Raw genomic sequence first — 21043 nt, forward strand, 5'->3', positions numbered from 1 at the left:
GCAAATGGGTTATACAATAATGGGTATGCCGCTAGGGAAGTCTGAAATGATGCCTTTCTACTGTTCCACTGTAGACCATAAACTCAATAATAGACTACAATGCCAGGTTGCGGTAAGCAAAGCTAGTAGAGTCCTGTCCTGCATCAAGAAGGGAATATTTTGCAGGGATAAGTCTATAATTTTGCCACTCTACATATCACTGGTTCGGCCTCACCTGGAGTATGCGGTGCAGTTTTGGGCACCGGTACACAGAGGGGATGTCCTTGAACTGGAGAAAGTCCAGCGAAGGGCGACCAAACTCATCAAAGGGATGGAGGACAAGAGCTATGAGACACGGTTACTAAATTTAAATATGTTCACGCTGGAATTAAGGAGATTAAGGGGGGACATGATTTTCATGTACAAAATGTTCTATAGTCATAGCAACATTAGCAACAAACTCTTTACGATTAATTCCGTAACAAAGACTAGAGGCCACCACCTGAAACTGGTAGAAAAAAAATTCAAACACAAGGGGCAAAGGGGGTTCTTCTCAGTTCGAGCGGTTAGGGTCTGGAACTCGTTGCCACAAGCAGTGATTTCATCTAATAGCGTGGAATCGTTCAAGAAGCTGTTGGACGATTTCCTGAGAAACGGTAATATACAGGGGTATAGGTACTCCTAATAACGAGATGACTCAGGGATCTATACACACACACACACACACACAATAGGTTGGACTTGATGGACATGTGTCTGTATTCAACCTCAAATACTATGTAACTATGTAATTATAAAAACAATGGTAGCAACCATATTTACATCAGTTGTAACATGTGGAATATTTGGATCTGAATTGGATAGGTCAAAGCCTATCCATCCTTTAACCTCCTGTCATCAGCACAGCAGCATTCAGACTGGAAGAGTGCAGTACTACGAGCCAATCAGACTGTGCTGACAGGGATCATACTGGCAAAAGAGAGCACAGTTGATGTATTGTTAGTATATTTCTTTTCCTTCATTACCTAATTATCAGGCCCTTTCCTCTCTTTTCCTCCAGAGCTCATTGGCGGGGCAGAGAGGGGAGAGGGAGAGCCAGCTGTCAATCAGGCTTTTGGGAGGATCCTGATAATATTGTCGAGATCTTTTCCGGCTGCAGTGTGGCTCTGTGCTGTCAATATATAGCCGGCAATAGCCCGCTATTTGCCGGGTTTTGGGTCACAGGAGTACCTTAGTAAATGTCCTCCTGTGACCCAAAAGAGAACTCTCTCCAAAAAAGGTTTGGCCACAGTTCTCTTTAACTGGAGTTTAACTTTAATGTGTATGTAAACCCTAACAACCAGCTTCTCTTATTTGCTCCCTTTTGGTCTCCTAAATATACTATTGAAAACATTATGTTAAGTCAGCAGAGGAGGACCTGAAGGATAACTTTCTCCTACAGATCCCTCCTCTGCTGATTGATAGCAGACAGTGGGCTGCTGCAATAGTCAGCCTGCTATTGGCTATTGCAATTTTAAATAGCCAATAGCAGGCTGGCTATTGCTCCCAGCCACTGCCTGCTTTATTTACATTCCCCAGCTAAAGCTATTGAAGTGGAAAGGTGACACTAGGGGTCTAATAGAACCCGTAATGTCACCTTAAAGAGAACCTGTCATCTCCAATGTGCTATCACATAGAGAGCTTGTGAGCCCCGCCCCCCAAAAAAATGTAAAGTCCTCCACGCGCATTAAAAAAAACCTGGCTCATAATTTGTTTAGCTGGCTCCTAGAGTCACCTAAAATGTGTCAAGTCCTGCCCTAAGTGAATGTAAACATGCTTGGGACAAATGAAGGTCTAAATTCAGACAAAAAGTTTTTTGTTTTTTTTTAAAAAGGCTTGATGAACCACTGGTGCTTTTCTGCCATCACTCTTCTGTATCCATCTGTCTGCTATTTATTAAAAAGTTTAGATATGTTCAAAAGAAATAGACAGCTAACATTGCCTTGGTATCATGCCAGTGATGTTATGTTTCCGCTTTGTTACAACCTTGTATCAGCATGGCCAAACCTATCACAGACCAGCCTGTCAGACTGAACAAGATTGAGCAACCCAATCTCTACACCTTAATTACCAATACATATTACCATACTTAGGTAAATCACAGTGCTCTCAGCATTTTAGACTTTGTACTTGTGCAGTGTGTTAGTGACACAGTTGACTAGAGACAGCTGTTTCATGTCCTCACTAGATACTCCAGCATCACATCGCAGTATGGTCAAAGTTTGCTATTACTGAACTTCAGCTGCCTTGCATACGACAGAAAACTGTGTGATAAAAGGCCTAAACTTCATTGCATTGATTGTGCTTATTTGTGCAGAGACGTTACTTTCTCTGCACAGACCTAATGCTTTCTTCAGTTTACATGCCAGAGATATCAGCCAAGTACATCATGAAGTATGATGGGAGAATGCAGAGACAGAGGAGAATGCAGTGAAGCATTATTTGACTGTACAATGAAAACGAAAACAGATGCTTTTGTGGTTTACACAGGAAGTTTACGTGAACTTTTGACAGCAGCTGTGCTGCTGACTGAACACTACTAATAAACTGGAAATATTGTCCCACCGTGCGAGTGAAAGAAGTGTGGAAATAATGTTAGTGCTTATCTACACTGGCAGCTTTCTATTCCATGGAACATGACATTAATGATATTGCTTTACCCATGTATAAGCAGTTAAGCCTCAACTCCACCTTTCTAGGAAATGTATTGCAAGGCATGTCAGTAAAAATCCATTTTGTTTTATAAAGAATACATTTTTATTAAAAACAATAAAACAATATAATACATCATACAGTAATACAGCCAAAGAAACAAGACATATCAGTCTGGTTAGTAAGGGTTTGTTCACACCAAATGCAGACCAGATCTGCATGAGTTTCTGCACACGCAGTACAGTGGGTTGTGCCGCGTTTTTGATGCGTTCAGGGCCGTTTTTGGTTAAAAATGTTTTTTAACCAAAAAAACATTTTTGCTTAAAATGGTCTTTCAGTGCGTTCCAGGGCGTTTGCATGCATTCCAGAGCAGGTAAAATAGGGCTTGCTGCAGTTTTTTTTTATGCTGTAGTGAACTAGAGCCCAAAATACCATTGGAATACATTGGACGCAGTTTTGATCCGGTCTGTAACTGCTCTGCTTTGCTCCTGGAACACGCTTGGTGTGAACAAGGCCTAAAGGGAACGCCCACATTACACATAGCTTTTGGCAACCCCAGACAACGCAGACAGTGAGTTTAGATCAAGCATTTAGATGCAAAAGACTGACTGGGACCCCGAGGATGCTCAGTGTACATCCAAATGTATTGACTGAACAACATACTGTATATGAAAGCACGCACAAGAACCAGAATGCTCCTTTAATCCAACCTATGAGATCAGACAAGACAGAAACCGCACAAAAGTAAAAATTTATTTTGTTACTACAGTGCCTCCATGTAAATAAATTGACAAATATCCTGTAGGATACAATGCATTTCTCAAAAAAATGCACAGGTAAAATGAAGCTGGATAAATCATTACGGCTGTGAATGCTGCGGTGCCAATGCACTGGAAACAATGCACCGCATTGTAACTTTTGTTGTTGTCTCAAAGTGACCATTTATTCAGTTCTATCAGCCATGAGCAGTGCATTGTGATGGATTATGCATCACGCTGCACTGATAAAATGAACTGTGTGCCACGACACTAAGGTGGGGTGAACTGTGCTAATTAAAAGCAAGACAAATTGACTTGTCAGCGCATTAGGACTTCACTGGGCAAGTTTGTGCACCTTATGTGAACGGGCCAAGTGTTGACTGTAGGTGATTTCTGTGCGCCACATTCCGTTGTGCGCGCATGTGTACTAACGCATGTTTTACGGCAGCCCGGAAGAGTGGGACCCATGCATGAGTAGTAGCGTGCAAGCTCCTGGCTATGGCCTTACACTCCTGCAGATTTCTGGGCAGCATAGGAAATAAATATTTGGTATTACATTCCATTCAACCTAAAAAGAGAATATACTAAGAATGTTCGTTTTTGCATCTATTCACATAGAAGGACTATTCGTGGAGATTTGCAGAGCAAATCGCTCTGCAGGTTTTTTTAAAATTGGCCCCTGTGAGTGGTTAATCCATTGCTAATGTTTCAAACATGCGCTCCTATATGAAGTCTTAAACTTTCTTCCAGTCTTACCAACATACTGTAGCCCAAAAGCACACACAATAAAAAAAATTGAGACACCACATTGACAGAATTGCAATCTTGTGTCTCAATTTTCTTATGAGTACTTTTATTACCACCTTGACAATCCCTTGTGCTTTTACATGGAAATATACATTTTAAGGTAGTCTTATTGTGGTGGATTTTTAAATCCCTAGCAAAAGTATGAATAAACCTGTCTCTAAGATTGGGTGCCCTTTTGAAGATATATTTTGGCTGCTCAGGGGAAATATTACACAATTAATCATCACTTTTGAGGGTATGCTAGTGACTCTGATGAGGTATTTGCATTAGCATTTTCACTCCTTTTCACCAATCTCCCTCCATTCTAATAAGACTTCCTTAACCTCTAATCCTTCTCTCTCATATCCCTTTTAATTAGATCTTCATTAATCTTATTTGCCTGCTCTAAAAATTATTTGTTGGTATTACAGTTTCTTCTAAGTCTATATAGTTGACGTTTGGGAATACCATCTAATCATGGTTTGTAATTGCAGCTATTTCTAGGAATAAAAGACTTCTGGTCTGCAGGTATTCCCTCCTCTACATACAGCATATATTTCTAAATCAAGAAAGATTATATGTGCCTTTACTGTACTGGGCCTCAAAAAATAAGTTATAGTCATTAAAGCAGAACTATGAGGTGAGTGCTTTTCACTCACCTCATAGTTCTAGCCGACCTGTGACAATGAGACTGTCACAGGTTGGCTCAGTAGATTGGGAGGTGAGCGAACACATACCGGCGTTCGCTTACTTCTCGATCCTGTCACAGCTCTCTGCCGTGACAGGGGAGGGGCTGGATTCCCCGCTCCGATCCTCCAGCGCTAACTGGGGGAGGGGGCGGGTACAGCTGGCTCTGCCTCTAGATAGGCAGAGCCAGCTGTCACTCACGCAGCTGGGCGGATCCCGGCACAATTGTCGGGATCCGCTTCAGCTGCGGCATCTCGCTGCTCGCCTTGTACTGTGGTGTCTCAGTATACCGCGAGCCTTAGCTCGTAGTATACTGAGCTTAGGGTGACGGGAGTACGCTAGTTTGTGTCCTCCCGTTACCCTAAGGAGAACTATGCGGAAAAGCCTTAACCCCATAGGTCTCCTTTAGTAATATAATTAGTTAATTAATTTCTTTAAAGATTTTGTTTTCTTGACAAAATAAAAGAGACTGTCACCTATGAATGTCCTCCAGATGTGCAGATACTGTTTAAATTGACGTCTCAATCTTATATTAAAACTTTTAGTTTCTATACCCTTGGGACTACACTATTGATGCTTTGATTCTACTGTACTTGCAGTGAGGTCTAGCTGGAGGACTTTCAGTCCATACACAAAGAGGTAGCCTAGGGAGTAAGAGGCATCGTGTTTACCTGCATAAAGAGGATTCTCCATCAACTGTACTCTCTGCTTCTCCCGATTGCTGCAACCAGACATTTACTATAGCACAGGTTGGCATTTGGAATAAGGGATCAAGTCTATGGCTTGATGGTTAGATCTGATAATGATTTTATGTAATCTGTTTTACTTAATTGCTATTGACATTTTAGTTGGTACCTAATAAAGGAATGTTTTAATAAAAGGTTTTTATGTACGTGTGTTCTGGCACCTAAAAAAAAAGCCCCCTGTTCTCTGTGGTAGTTTAAGATTAGATTAATTATGGGGTGTGGTGCTATCCTTCTTCCGTGATCCTATACGATCCTATATATGTATGTAATATGGTAATTGAGGGGTTTTTGATACTTTAGTATCAAAGTGACTCTGTTTGTGGAAAATAGTTGATCCTTGGAACAAACAGTTGGATCCGAGGTAGAGAACGGGGTGAGCTTTATGATATTGTGTTTTATTTAATGCGATTTTGGCTGTACTCTACAAAACCCGCTGCTGGTAACACAGTGTTGCTCCGTACATATTGGTGGATTAATGTGAGAAAGAATTGGCACTTAGTGGGAAGCTTGGGTGAGCTTAAAGGAGAACTATGGGGTAAGGGTTTTTCCCCATAGTTCTCCTAAGGGTAACGGGAGGACACAAACTAGCGTCCTCCCGTCACCCAAGGCTCAGTATACCGTGAGCTACAGCTCGCGGTATACTGAGATGCCGCAGCTGAAATGGATCGCGACAATTATGTCTGGATCCGCCCAGCTGTGTGACTGACAGCTGGCTCTGCCTATGTAGAGGTAGAGCCAGCTGTACCCGCCCCCTCCCCCATCCGTCCCGCCAGTCAGCGCTGGAGGATCGGACAGGGGAGGGGGGAATCCAGTCCCTCCCCTGTCACGGCTCTCTGCAGTGACAGGATCGAGAAGTGAGCGAACGCCGCTATGTGTTCGCTCACTTCCCGATCTAATGAGCCGACCTGTGACAGTTTCATTGTCACAGGTCGGCTAGAACTATGAGGATGATTGAAAATCACTCACCTCATATTTCTCCTTTAAATACAAAATGTCCATAGCTGACTGGTATGTACCTTTAATATGTAAAGTAGGTGACTGGTGTCATCACAGGCATTTTTACTACAAGTATTGTGTCACACTGATTTCATCTGCCATGGCATTGTAAACCCTGCAAGCACCCGCCAACAAACCTGTAAAGAAAATGTTAGTATATAAATAAATGAAAGTACATACTAAAACAGTGGATAACTTTTACCATTAAATAAAACCAAGCCATGTAACAGAGCAATTAATTATCAATCAATAAACCATAGACCAAACCTTAAAAATGAAGACCACTTTAACCAGAGAGCTTAACTATCAGCTCGAGCTCAAACTTTAAATACCAGTCCAACATAAATACTGAACGGAGTCACACCGTCCTCCTACAAATGTGGGAAACAATACCCCCCCAAAAAAGATAACCACATCGAAGGGGATGGGATGGCAGGCAGCTCAACTTGATAGAAGATCCAGCTGCTGACAGGGGCTCCATAAGGCAACATACTTAAAGGCGAATACAATCAATGATTGGCTATTTGTTTTCCTGCCAAAAGCAACAACACCAATCTCTTTTGATGTGAGCTGCTGCATCCTCTTAGCAACAGCCACTCAGTACATCCATTTACCTAAAATGAATGAAGGGATGCAGGCGGTCCCAATTACATTCTGTCTCCCTAACATTGTGTCACTGGCTCTAGCATGTGTACGGTTTGATTATTCCACAAATTGCTGTACGCTGCACTTTTATAGTGATATCACTGGTACCAATATAGTCTGGCTTAGGTTAAGAAAGAGTTATACAGAACAGATAAAGTATTCACATTTCAGCTGTTTTCATGCTGAAATTTTAGAGCAGGAAAGTATTTTGTTTATATGTTCACACACTTACCACCCGTGAAAAAAAAGAATATTGAGAGGAAATAGCTTTGCTAGCTTGGTCTACGATTTGTTAAAAGTAGAGGTGCACCGAAATGGAAATTTCAAAAACGAAACTGAAATTTTAAAAAACATCAGGCTGAAACCGAAAATATTTTTTATTTTTATTTTTTCAAAACAAAATTTTATTTTATTTTTATATATTTTTTATAAACTTTTGAATTTGGTATATTTATTTTATTTATTCATTTTTGTATTAAATATTTTTATTTTTACTTTACTTTTAGGGGCTTTGGGGAAATATTAGGGGTCTAAACAGACCCCTGATATTTCCCTTTTAAAATAGAAAGAGAGATTGGGGACAAAGAGTCCTCAATCTCTTTTTCAGCAGCCCCTGTTATAAATGAACAGGAATCCTCTATACTGAGTGTTCCTGTTCATTCATAACATGAGAACATAGTGTGTATACTATATCCACAATCATGAATGAACAGGAGGTGATGTAGATCACTTCCCATTCATTCATAATTGAGGATATAGTAAACATACCATGTCCTCAATTATGTACAAACACTCAGCGATCACTGATCACTGAGTGTTTGTACCTGCTTTCCATCCTAACAGCTGTCACAGGAGGCTGAGCGAGCGGAGCAGGGAGGAGAGCTCAGCCTCCTGTGACAGCGCGGGCTGTCTCCACCCACACTGCTGATCTGTGACAGGAGGCTGAGCAGTGTCCGATATGTTTCGGTGGCTGATATATCGGTACATCCCTAGTTAAAAGAAGGTAATTTTTTCCTTAACCCTTGCAGTGGGGCTGCCACGCATTGCCAGGGTTAAGTGCTTGTTTTGTCTAGGACTGAAAATAAAGTTATACTCACCCAATACTCCAAGCTGCCGGCCTTGACAGCGCTCCCTCCCAGCTATTTCTTTTTACTCTGCAGCAATGGAATGTCCCTCGGCCTCCTCACATCCTATACACTGTGTATAGAACATGATAATTTACAAAACTTTAGACCTCTGCAGCCGAGAGGAGAGACAAGCAAGTCGGCTCATAGGTTCAGGTGAGTATAACTGTGTGATTTTCAGCCCTGGACAAAAAGTAGCACTTAACCCTTGCAGTGTGGGAGTAGCCCCACTTCAAGGGTTAATAAAAAAAATTACCCAGTTCATCTTTAAAAACAGAATTTCTGTCATTGTTGAATATAGCAGGAGTGGTATTAGGCTTTTTTAAAATACTTTTAGTGGTATTTGTACTTTTTAATATAAAGTAAATAACAATAGTTTAAGTATAAGTAAAGGCATTTTTTTCATAGGTTTTTTAGGGGTGTGAGATGTTAGGTATTTATTGCTGTCTATGTCCCTGTAGGGAGATTCACTCTCTCTAATTGACCTTATCACCAATGTCACAGGAAAGTAAAGTGATGGTAAATGCAACCTTATTGGTTGCCCCAGCAGAACAGGAATAGTGGGAAGATCTTCCATTGGGAAATGTGTTCCTGTAGCCACTGTTTAAGAGGGGATATACCTCACATTGGAAAGGTATCCTCTCACTTCCTGTTGAGCAGGGCCGGTGCTAGGATTCTTACCTACACAGGCAAGGTGCATTCCCCCTCCCCGACCCCCTGTAAAAACAGGGCATTTTGACAAGTACTTGTACTTGTCAAAATGCCCCGATGTTTGCGCTATGGTTTTTTTTTTTCACCTACCTTCGGCGCGGGAGAGCAGCGGCGAGTCAGCGCTCAGAGCTGTCCGGTGGGAGGAGCTCCAGGTGGGGTCCTAATTTAGCTGGCCGGCGAATTGAGTATACAGGACAGGAAGTTAAGGGAAAGCTCCTTGAAAAAAAAAAAATGACAGCAGTTTTAGCGCTCCCCTACTCAAAAATGAAAAAAAAAGGTTGGGTTTTTGATATGCTTTATTTCCCAGGGAAATTATATTAAAACAATCCACCTTTTGTAAGAGTAGCAAGACTGACCGGTGTAAAGGGCAAATCCAGTGATGAGGCTTTCCAGTAAAAACAGTTGTGCAAAAAAAAATCAGAAAGTCATTCAGTTTACCTTTCTTTGATTTCCATATGATTTATAACAGCCGGATTCCAGAACCCTCCACACTCTGTGGGAGGTTCTCCTTCAGTGAGTATTGTGAGTACTATGTAACCCTTGTTTGTGCTTGATGGCATTTTACCATCCAAGAGAACTTTGACTCTGTTTGGTGGCTGTGAGGAATTTACTAAAGCCAACACTTTAATACCTTTAGACGTTCTGTGTGAAAGACAGTTTAAACCAGGGGTCTCAAACTAAATTCACTCGGGGGCCACTCGACAACTGTTTTTCTCCCATGGGGGCCCCTTGCCAAATTTCATATATCAAAATAAAATGTAACTATATCCAATATGGCACTAATATACTCACAATAGGGCCCCATTCATATCTGTAAGTTTAGGTACGATTAGGGATTTCTGTGTCAGGAACTTGCGTTTTCCTGCTACAGGAATCCCTAATCTGGTGTTTACAAGGGCAGCTGTCACCCATTCAAGTTAATTATCAGGCGACAGCCATTGCATGTAAATTCCTGCACACCGCATGTAATGGTATGTGATATGCGTCCAGGGAGGGTGATTGATTCCTAACCACATGTAATCATATCACATATCATTACATGCAGTGTGCAGGTGTTTACATGCAATGTGCAGGTGTTTACATGCAGCGGCTGTCACCTGGTCATTAAAGTGAATGGGTGACAACTGCCTAGGGCTGCAACAACTAATCGACTAAATCGATCATAATCGATTATTGTAAAAGTTGTCAACGTTTTCAATCATCGATTAATTCGCTTCCGATTAGTTGGCCCTGTTCACGGCTCCACACACGCTGCACGCCGCACCTCCTCCCCACCGCTGCCAGACCCGCCCGCCCGCATCCACGCTCCACACCTCCTCCCCGCCTCACGCTCACTTCCCCGCCTCACGCCCACATCCACGATCGGCACATTGACGCGGGAGAAGAAGTAAGGAGGAGCAGGTGTGGGGGGATTACAGCCGCCGTTAGACAGGCCCGATCTCAGAAGCAAGTTGCTGGAAGACTGCTCAGGTAAGCCTGCACTTTCCCACACATGGTGCTCTATAATGTATTGCTGGGATAGTGGGATTTGTATTCCTCTATAGCTGATGGTACATTGTGCTGTGCATTATACAGAGCAATGTACCATCAGCTATAGAGGACTACAAATCCCAGCAATACATTATACACTCTATGTATAATGTATTGCTGGCATTTGTTGTAGTCCTTTATAGTTGGTGGTATTCTGGATTGCGCTGTATAGAGGACTACAAATCCCAGCAATAATACATTATACAGCGCAATGCAGAATACTACCAGCTATAGAGGAGTACAACAAATCCCAGCAATAATAAATTATACAGTGGTGCAATGCCAAATACCACTAGCTATAGAGGACTACAAAACCCAGCAATAGTACATTATACAGCACAATGCAGAATACCAGCAGCTATAATGTACTATTGCTGGGATTTGTTGTAGTCCTCTATAGCTGGTGGTATTCTGCATTGTGCTGTATAATGTACTGTTTCTAGGTTTTGTAGTCCTCTATAGCCGGTGCCATTCTGCATTCATTGCTGTATAACTTTACACTTTCCATTTCACTATATTGCACACCACACTTTTTTTTTTCTTTTTTACTTCCACCGCTCCAAGCTTGCTCCTGTGATGGACTACAATCTCACTACGAACTCGAACTTAATAATCGGCTAACTAATCGATTTTTAAAATAATCGTAAGCTTCAGCTCTGCAGCTGCCGCTTGTAAACGCCAGATTAGGGATTCCTGCTGCAGGAAAACGCAAGTTCCTGACACAGAAATCCCTAATCGCACCAAAACGTACAGATGTGAACGGAGCCTAATACACTAACCCTGCAACACGCTCCACACCCCCTCCCCCCGTCCCCCCCTCGCATATGAAATAAAATTCTGTTAATAAAGATTGATGAATACTTATTATTTCTAGGTCAGGCATACCAGACCTTTGGTGAGAGGAACCTCTGTGGACTAAAACACATGCACAGGACCTAATTACCTAGTTATCAGATAAGGCCTGTTATACAGTTAAATCAGGGGCGGATAACATAATTCAGAAGCCTGTCCAATCCAGGAGCCAATGGGATTTTCTTTTAGTAACCAGCTTCATTGACAACAACTAGAGAAAAACCTCAAAGGTTAGGCACCAGGGGTACCATTTCAGGGGCATTGGCTACCTGGCTCCTGCGATTTGTCCAGCCCTGAGTTAAGAGAAGATTTGGAATTGTGCGCCAGTTGGAAACACTGACTTTCCATGACATACTAAAGGTGCTTGTGGTGGAAATCGTGACACAGCTAGGTAAAATGGATTTGCCTAGCTGCATTGCTGCCTCTGAAAGCTTAATATAGTACCTGAAAGAGCCCACGCCCTGATATTTCCATGTAGGTGTGGTGTCTGTATCACCGCAGGTTGAGTGCAGACGTCACCATGCTTTTCATAACCTTTAGCCCAGAATACACCTTATCTGTTAATGAATACAGCAGTTGTGGATCTGCTGTATGATTTCATATCTCAGCATTTTCCTACACTGTGTCATAGACAAAGAAATTTGCAACCAAGTATTGTTTAATGGGATTTTCCTTGTGACATTTTATTTGTAATTGTATAATTTCCCAAAGGTTATGCACTTATTTCTTGTATCATAATCCGTTGAAGTTACCTGTGTGAAAACGAGTGGTTTTGGGCTTTAGTTATTGGCAGTAACTCAGAAAAGATCTGCACTATGTCCTGGGTGTATTATATAGTTCTCTGATTTTAGAAATAGACATGTATTGACTGATGGAATCTGCATACTATTACAAATGAAATGCTGGTTACCAAACTCACTGTAATAGGGAACTTTCATATCAGACTAAATATAGATTGCTTTGGTTCTTGTGAGTCCATTCAAGTCCCTATCATTTCTTTTTGCAGATGAAGTCCCGATGAAGGGGTAGTGTTGTTGCCCTCGAAATGCATTGGCTGTTTTTGTGTGACCACATTTTGAACAAATTTGATTTTCAGCTTTTGGTTTGGCACCAATTTCTGCATATCTATATTTTGCATTATAAATAATGTTTCGTTCTGTAGACTACAGTAAATTGATGAGAGATACAATCTGATAGGTCGTTTGGGTAAATGTGCATCATTGACCTTAGCAATGCTTTGTAAGAGAGTAGATAAAAGCTGACACTGGTAATATTCCTGTGGGATGAACAATTGTATATTCGCAGGAGCCCCTTAAAGCAGACCTTTACCCATATCTTTAAAATAACAACAAACATACCTTTAGAAATGCTTAGTAATGACAATCTTCAAACACATACTTCTAGATAATTGCCGGCTTTATATTCTCTACATACCTTATATCTCTTTTCCCCCCCAGTCTTCTGGCAGTGTCCATATTTACTAAGGGCAGATTTCTAGATCTCCCTTTACTTCCTGGAACTCTGGCACATGTGACTAGGACATGTGACCATGCACATCATCTCAGGGGAGGAAAATGCCTTTCCCTGAGATCTCATGAGATTTCAAAATACATTTCCTAGCAATTTTACCCTTACAAAGCAGGAAGTGAATGCTCTGCAAGTGTAAGTATTTCAAAATCTCAGCATTTTATACCTGACATGTCCATGTTATTATTAATCATCATACATAGAGGGATGCATTGGAAGAATTAGATTTTTGAGTGTAAGGGGCCGCTTTAAATAGTCTGTGTAAACAGCTTCTGGAACCTGGCTCTCCCATTGTTTTCATTCTAAAGCTTTCGGTATTGAATTATGAATTTGTTGTTTTCAGTAGACCTAACACTTGATTCAATTGACTGTTCTAAAAGCAGAATTCATTGTTTGTTGATCACTAAATCAGATTACTAGGTTGTATCACAGCAACAGTTACGTGTTATACAATTGCCCTACTGCTTTTCTTGTCCCTTATTCCTCATTAATGTGCCATATTATTTATGAAGTATGGACCAAGGAAGTCTCTCTGGTGTATGTTTGCATGTATGTGTGTGTGCAAATACAGAGTTGAAGAGAAGATGTGTTGTCACTGTTTACATTTTATGGTGTTGTTTCTCACCGTTTCAGATTCCATAGATTTGATCAGTACTTGTGTAATATGCCATGGGTGCACATTCCAGTGCATACTAGGATGCTGACTGCCTTTATGAACTATAATGATGTATCATGCAAAGCATACAGAATTTGTTACCATCAGCAAGATAATAAATTAATGTATTTATCAATTAAATATGAATTCTGTGGTCCGGGTCCATGCTGATCTCCTTCTTGGAAGACAGTTTATATATCTGTAGTAAATGAAGCAATGCTGGCTGCATTTAGAAACAATATGATGTTAGTTTTGTGCAAAACACCTACTTATACATTTAACAAATTTTTTGAAATTTTATAACATAAAGTGACATTAAACCCTCAGATTGTTTAACATAAACCAATACTGTAATGTGTACCTTACTGTAATCCATGGTTGTTTCCCTTCTCTTTGCTGCTCTTCCTTTTAAATCCTCATGTCTTCTCATGCTTGGGGAGAACTTCCCTTTTCAGCTCAGGGCCTCTTCCTGTTGTGCTGGCTCAGGTTTCAAGCCTATAGAAACTAATACACAGACACCGTGTATCCATTCCTGAGACAAGGCAGTCTGCTGCAAAACAACTAGCTAGCGAGAACAGATACAGATTTAAAAGGAAGAGCAGCAAAGAGAAGGGAAACAACCATGGATTACAGTAAGGCGCACATTACAATATTGTTTTATGTGAAAAAATCTGAGGGTTTAATGTCACTTTAAGTCGTGGTGCATATGTTAGATGATGTTGTTTTGAGGCCCTTTTGACCCCATGAGCTTTGTGATTGTTGTCCAAATATATTTTCAATATAAGATATTATTCGGGAACTTTGTTGTGTTTATGGTCATGTTAGTCTTTTTTCATATCATACATGTTATCTCATTATTACAGAAAGTATTATTCTTGTTATATGCATTAGGGATGTTCCGATTCTATTATCGGTATCAGTGTCCATTAGGGCTGCAGCTAACGATTATTTTCATAATCGATTAGTTAGCCGATTATTAAGTTTGATTAATCGATTAATCGGATTTTAAAAAAAGGCTCCAGTGATGGACTACTAGTTTCTATTGAGATTGTAGTCCATCACGGGAGCAAGCTTGGCGCGGTGGAAACTGTTGCAGCTCTAGTGTCCATACTGAATATTTGGGTGAGTACTCTTACTTGCCCGAATGCTCCCGATACCGGAACTTCCGGCATCAGAAAGCCGGGTGCCAAGTCATTACACACTGTCCGGCTTCCTGATTGGCTGCGAAGCCGGCTCCATGCTCCCTTGTCACCAAGGAGCATGAGCTGGCTTCCTAGCCAATCAGGAAGCCGGGGGATGGGTTATGACTCAGCTCCCAGCTTTCTGATTGGTCAGGAAACCGGCTCCATGCTCCCCCGTCACTTGGTGCATCCCGGCCAATCAAGAAGCATGTAATGACTCACCGCCCAGCTTCCTGATTGGTCGGGAAGCTGACCAATCAGGAAGCCGGGCAGCGAGTCATTACCTGCCCCCTGGCTTCCTGATTAGCCAGAAAGCCGGCTCCATGCTTCCTTGTCACCTGGTGACGAGGGAGCATGGAGACGGCTTCCCCACTAATTACACCCCACCTGGATCATCAGAAAGCCGGGTGGCAAGTCGTTACACGCCGCCCAACTTCCTTAAAGGGACTTCCGGTATCAGTATTCAGTAAAAAATATATCGGTACTCAATACCGAAAAAACGATATCGGTGCATCGCTAATATGCATATATTTTTTGTGATCATTTGTTCTTTGCAAGTATTATTTTAAACAGGTTTAAAATGTGTTTTTAACCTTATTTTTCCTTCTTTTATTTTTTTGCAGAGTCTTGGAACTAACTGCATAAATGAACAGAGTACTCATTCACATCAGCTCCAGATGACTTACAACTAATAAAGGTAGTTCTCTTTCTTCCTTGGTACAAGTAGTCGCTGTGCCGTCTGCACATGTGGGCTGCAGAGTCAAGTTTCTGGAACTTGACTACTGTATTTTTGCAGATTTGTCTTTTTCTGTGTAAATTGAGCACATCAGATCCCTTATAAGCCTGCGGTTTTCGAACGCATGTCATTTGAAATGGTGTTAAAGCACGATTTACAGCCAAAAGGAGCATTAGTGTTACGTTTCAGCATGCACTGGCCTCATTGTAACATTATGAAATGAATAAATCCCTTTGGGTTTCTTACTCTTTTAAACCGAGCCAAAAACCAGGGAACTGAGGAGATTTGGGGTAACATTCTAAGCAGTTTAATTGTTATGAAATCTCAGCCAAAGCTGCAGAAAGCATTGCATACTCTAAGCAGAAAAGCTTTGCCTGTAATAAGCTGCCTCGTTCATGGAATCCGGGACCTTGCCGTTACGGGATGGTTCAGAACAATGAAAGTAAGAATGCGGAGGGCTAGCTAAGAAAGAAATCTGTATCCGTAACTGTTCAGCCAGGTAACTGGAAACTTTTTTCTCTGTGCAGATGTCTACAGCAGCGGAAAATGGAAATGCAACAGGCGAAAAAACAAATGGAGAGAAAACCTACAAAAAGGTATGTGGGACAAAGCACCAGTTTACAGTGTACAATATGCAGTTTATTGCAGATGTGAAGCTGCTTTCTTTAGTCCTGCCTAAGTTGTACTTGATTTTTTTAGCAAGGGTGGAAATAAATAGGTGGCTTTACATACTATTTTGTACTCAGAATTTCCACGATATACTTATATACTAATATACTTTTTTTTTTTAAATACAATTCAGCAGGCTAAAGCATTTAAAGTGACATTAAATCCTTGTTTTTTTATTTGAAACCAGCATTGTTTATGCCAATGTATTTAATTAGATTTTTTCTCTTTTTTTTAAATCGCACCATTTAATTTATATACATAGTTAGTCAGGTTGAAAGAAGACACAAGCCCATCGAGTTCAACCTATACAGATACAGAGAAAAAACAAAAACATTTCCAGCAGCTGTCATACTGTGGCCCCCTCCCCTCCTGTTTATGGGTCTCCTTTGCCTAGCAGGTTGCAAATGAGTCACCCTTTGCTTGACTCAGTTTAGCCGGAACTTAGCAGAACTGTGTGCGTCCACTGACACACAGTGTTTGACAAGTCACGCCCCTGTTCCTGCCTCCTCCCTCCTCACAGTAATTCGACAGGCAGGTGCAGCAGCCTATTGCTACCCTGCCTCAGTGGCTTTGGAATCCCGCCCCTCAACACAGAACTTTGGGGAAACAGAGCAGATTGTCCGGGAGCCGGCGGCAGTGATCATGGACCCTGGGTGGGGGGGGCATGGAAAGGTAGCATACCTTATTTTTCTCCCCATTTTTCTCACATTGGTCATTCTCACTAAGGGCAGATTAATTAATCTCCCTTTACTTCCTACAACTCTGCGTCTGCCTTCTGAAACATGTGACAGTTCACATAATCTGAGTGGGAAAAATTTTGCAGTTTACAGATGAGATTTCCCAGGAAGGCAGTGGGGATTTCACCTTCCCTGGATGCATCTGTAAGGCCAAGACTACATCACCAGTGCCCCACTCAACCAGGAAGCGGAAAAAATGAATAATTATAAGTAAAAAATGTTTGTTTAATGAACTGAATGTAAGATGTTTTTATGTCAGAGTTGAATGCTGATGTTATTTTTAGCGAAAGCGAGTGAAGGTTCCTTTTAAAAAAATGTGAGTAAAATACCTGAGTTGCCTAATTCTTTGTACAGTATTACTGCACCTCATTCGGAGCTAGGTGGAGAATTATCATCTGAACAGTGACTGCACCCTATCAGACAGTCACTGTTCAGGTATTCACTGTACTATGAATGGACATTTCTCCATTCATTCTGATAACTTGGGTGGAGGAATCTATTGATTTTCTCTCTCTTAGCCTGCAGGGCTGAATAGGAGAAATCTAGCCATGTATGGCTAGCAATAGTTCTGCAGGTTACCTGAAATATGAAAGTTTTCTTTTATTTATCCTGATTGATCCTTGAATTTGATATAGGATGAATAGCTTGACATGTAAACAGGGATTTTATGTACTTTAGTTTTAGATCTCTAATATATTTTGACGCTTGAAATATGATCGTTATTAATTTCCTGTTTGGCAAGAAAGCAAAGAGTGGGGGTTATGAACTGAGCAAATGCCATGTTGTTTTCATTATCATTTATGAATCTTAGGGCTTTAGAACTGAAACAAGATCATCCTGCAGGCTGTAATTGTTAATATGGTCATACTTTTGGCATCTCAAAGAAAACAAGGAGTGTTTTTTATGACCTGGGCAGAGATCATTATGCTTTATCGATGTCTCTGCTTTCAGTTTTAAATATGTGCTAATTCCGTTTGCTTGGTGCTCTGCGGTGGCCTTGGTGTAAACGGAGGCACACATTTTAAGCTATCTTGATTTAATTTTGCACCGAGGTTCAGTTCACATAGCTAACACACTAGGATATGGATCTTTATTTTCCAAAAAGTTCAAAAGTCCAATGAGATTTGAAAATTACAGCCACATGACTAAAATAAAGATTCTTGTTGTTGTGTTAAAACTTTGAAAATTTGAAGGCAGCTGAGTGAATAACCCAGCCGAAGTGAAGTGAGACGAACGCCGTTCGGCTATTCACTTCTGGCTTGCACGGCTGATTTCAGCCGTACATCGGCTAAAATCAACCATACATCGGCTACCTTCGGTCAGCCGAACATGCTCTGCATGTTCGGCTGAGCCGAAGTGCAGGAGAACTTTTACTCAGCCGATCCAACATCTGAATCGGCTGAGCCGAAGCTCCGGCAGCTCACTTGATTCCATTCGCCCCTATGATCATAGGGGCCGAACGGCAGTAAGTGAATAGCCGAATGCCGCCGAGCGGCATTCTGCTCGGTACCTCTGAGGTACCGAGCAGAATAGAAAATAAGTGGAAAAAAAGTGAAAAAAAAAGTTGAAAAATTGTTTTAAAATTTAGAAAAAGGTAAAAAAAGAGAAAATTACAAATAATTTTTTAAAACGCAGGCAAAGATAGCGCCAAAAGAAAAACCATTGGGCGGAGTTAGCAGTGACAGCTAGCTCCGCCCAACTGACGTCATGGCCAGCTCCGCCCAGTTGTTATTGTTTAATAACAGATCAGCGTCCCAAGGTCATTTGGGGACGCTGATCTGTCATTGCAACTGGGTGGAGCCAGCCGTGAGATCACGGCTGGCTCCGCCCAGCTGTAATTTTGGCTGTCACTTGGCTGTGAATCGCCCGTACACCAGCCCTTCGGTTTGACTGAACCGTAGGGCTCCAGCGGCCAAAGAGAGCTGAAGAATCAGCCGAAGCTACGGCTGTATCCTTCAGCTCAATAGTGAATAACCCTCTAAGTTTCTGGTCTGTAATAAAGATAGTTAAAAACTGATGGTTTGCTATGAGAAGTAAAAATTTTTATGATTAGCACACTTTTCACACATCAAACTGTTCAAATGTATCTGACTTGGTGCAAAATGTTTCTAAAGGTGGCCATACATTGTATGATTTTTTTCGTGAAAAATTAACCCTCGTTCGATTATACCTAGACTTGCCCATCAAGCATAGTCACATGTCGATTTCGGAAATCGTTTGTTAGTCATACTAACCAACCAATTTTTGGTTGGTTGCGGATGTGCTGTGTTCTTGCTGAGATTTTTGACAAACGAAAACCCCACTGATTCATTGATTTTCATTCGGGCAGAGAAACATTTTCCTACCTGACCAATCGAAACATTTCGATCACAATATCAAAAACGAAAATCCATGATGTACCGTCGACTGTTCAATTATAGTGTGAAAGAACATTCATGTTGAATTTCCGAACGAAAATCGCACAGTGTATGGGGACCTTTAGATATGCTGATGCAAAGACGTCACTATGATGGCGATATTCAGAGGATATAAATATAGCTTAATCAACCAGGCAATGGCCCATACATGTGATCTTTTTAAAAACTTTTTGCACCATGCACTTTCACTTTGCACTCTGTGCCGAAACATGTTGGGATGGTACTAGGGGGCACAGATTAATTTTATCTGAGGATTAGTGGAACTCAAAAGAGGGAAAAGGAAAACTAGAAATAGACAGCTAGATGGTTGAGTAGAAATTAGAAGAGAAAAGACATAGAAAGGCAACAGAGTTAAGCAGATAAAAGTTTGAGAACTACCTTTCCTCAGCAAGATATACGGGAGATACACCAAGAGAATTTGGGAGAATCTAAATCAATTATTTTTTAATATTTTTTAAAAGGTTATGTTTGAAAAAAAGCTGTTTTAGCCTAAGGGTGAGATACATGGATGACAAAATGCATCATCCTGGAACTTTATTATGAAATGTTTTCAAGATAACAGCAGTGATGATTATTTGCCATCACCTTTTGTTGGTACATGTAATAAGCTGGCCATGCACTGTGCATTTTTTTTAGTTCCGCTCCGTTGGCTGAATGAGATAAAAACGCTTCCTCGCTGTTCGACTGAGAGATTTCAAACTGACTCCATCGACAACAGTTGATTTTGTCAAACAGAGGGATGATGATGGGGCCACACACTGGTTGACGCTCAGCCAAGTCAGCAGTACATGGCCAAAATTCGAGCAGTCTATGGCCAGCTTTAGTCATCATATTGCTCCCTGTGGAGCTCCTTGGATCCTAGACCCACACTGTACTTTGAGACTTGACTTGTTTTTTCATACATACTTTATTTAGCAATGTCATAAAATAACACAACATGGGAAGAACATCAATCAATAGATCAGAGACGTATACAGAATATAGTCACACTCAAACAGATAGCGTAATCTAGCAGACAACTAGAACTGTATCCAGCTCCTTTATGATTATCCAGATATCACATACGCCTGTGGTTGGGACCATGGTTTGGAAACTTGACTTCTGCCCAGGTTTGTGAGGTGAAGCTCCACTCTTTCAGGTCATAAGAACCACCACTGTCATTTAGCTGCTAAATGCCAGAGACAGGGTGGGGTTTAGAGCCAGGAGGGGATGGCGATTAATCTCAACTCGAGCAGATATTGAGATCCTATCACACCTGGGCCTAGGACCTAGGGTGCTTCACAGGGATACTGGCACAGTGAAAGACTAACGCAGGTACTTGCAGGCACTATAAGTCACCTTTACTTAATCATTACCTTTAAAATTTTCAGGCCAGGTCTGCTTCACTTCATATATTGTTATAAATATATTTATGAGTTATGCATTATTAAAGACTCAATACAAACAGAGTGGCATGTAATTAAGGTCTGTCATCTGTGTCTGTGTGCTAGTTTAACCAGCAGTACTTATATATATACAGTATATATATATATATATAGATATACTTTAACTGTGGTATGGCTGCAGACAAAACCCTCAGTATTATAGACAAAATTGTGATTTATTTTTAGATTGTT

General features: G+C 41.1%; 1 protein-coding gene across 1 annotated transcript in view; it reads left to right on the forward strand.

The window, feature by feature from the left end:
* Nucleotides 1–21043, forward strand: part of PIP5K1B (phosphatidylinositol-4-phosphate 5-kinase type 1 beta) — a 153086-nt gene that overhangs the window by 42746 nt on the left and 89297 nt on the right. The window contains exons 2-3 of the mRNA XM_018555659.1: nucleotides 15492–15565; nucleotides 16132–16200. Coding sequence (XP_018411161.1) covers nucleotides 16132–16200 — 69 coding nt within the window. The 5' untranslated portion in view covers nucleotides 15492–15565. The remainder of the gene's footprint in view (nucleotides 1–15491; nucleotides 15566–16131; nucleotides 16201–21043) is intronic.

The sequence above is a fragment of the Nanorana parkeri genome, unplaced genomic scaffold (genome assembly GCF_000935625.1).
Source record: "Nanorana parkeri isolate BGI_ZX_2015 unplaced genomic scaffold, ASM93562v1 scaffold206, whole genome shotgun sequence".
Classification (NCBI taxonomy): domain Eukaryota; kingdom Metazoa; phylum Chordata; class Amphibia; order Anura; family Dicroglossidae; genus Nanorana; species Nanorana parkeri.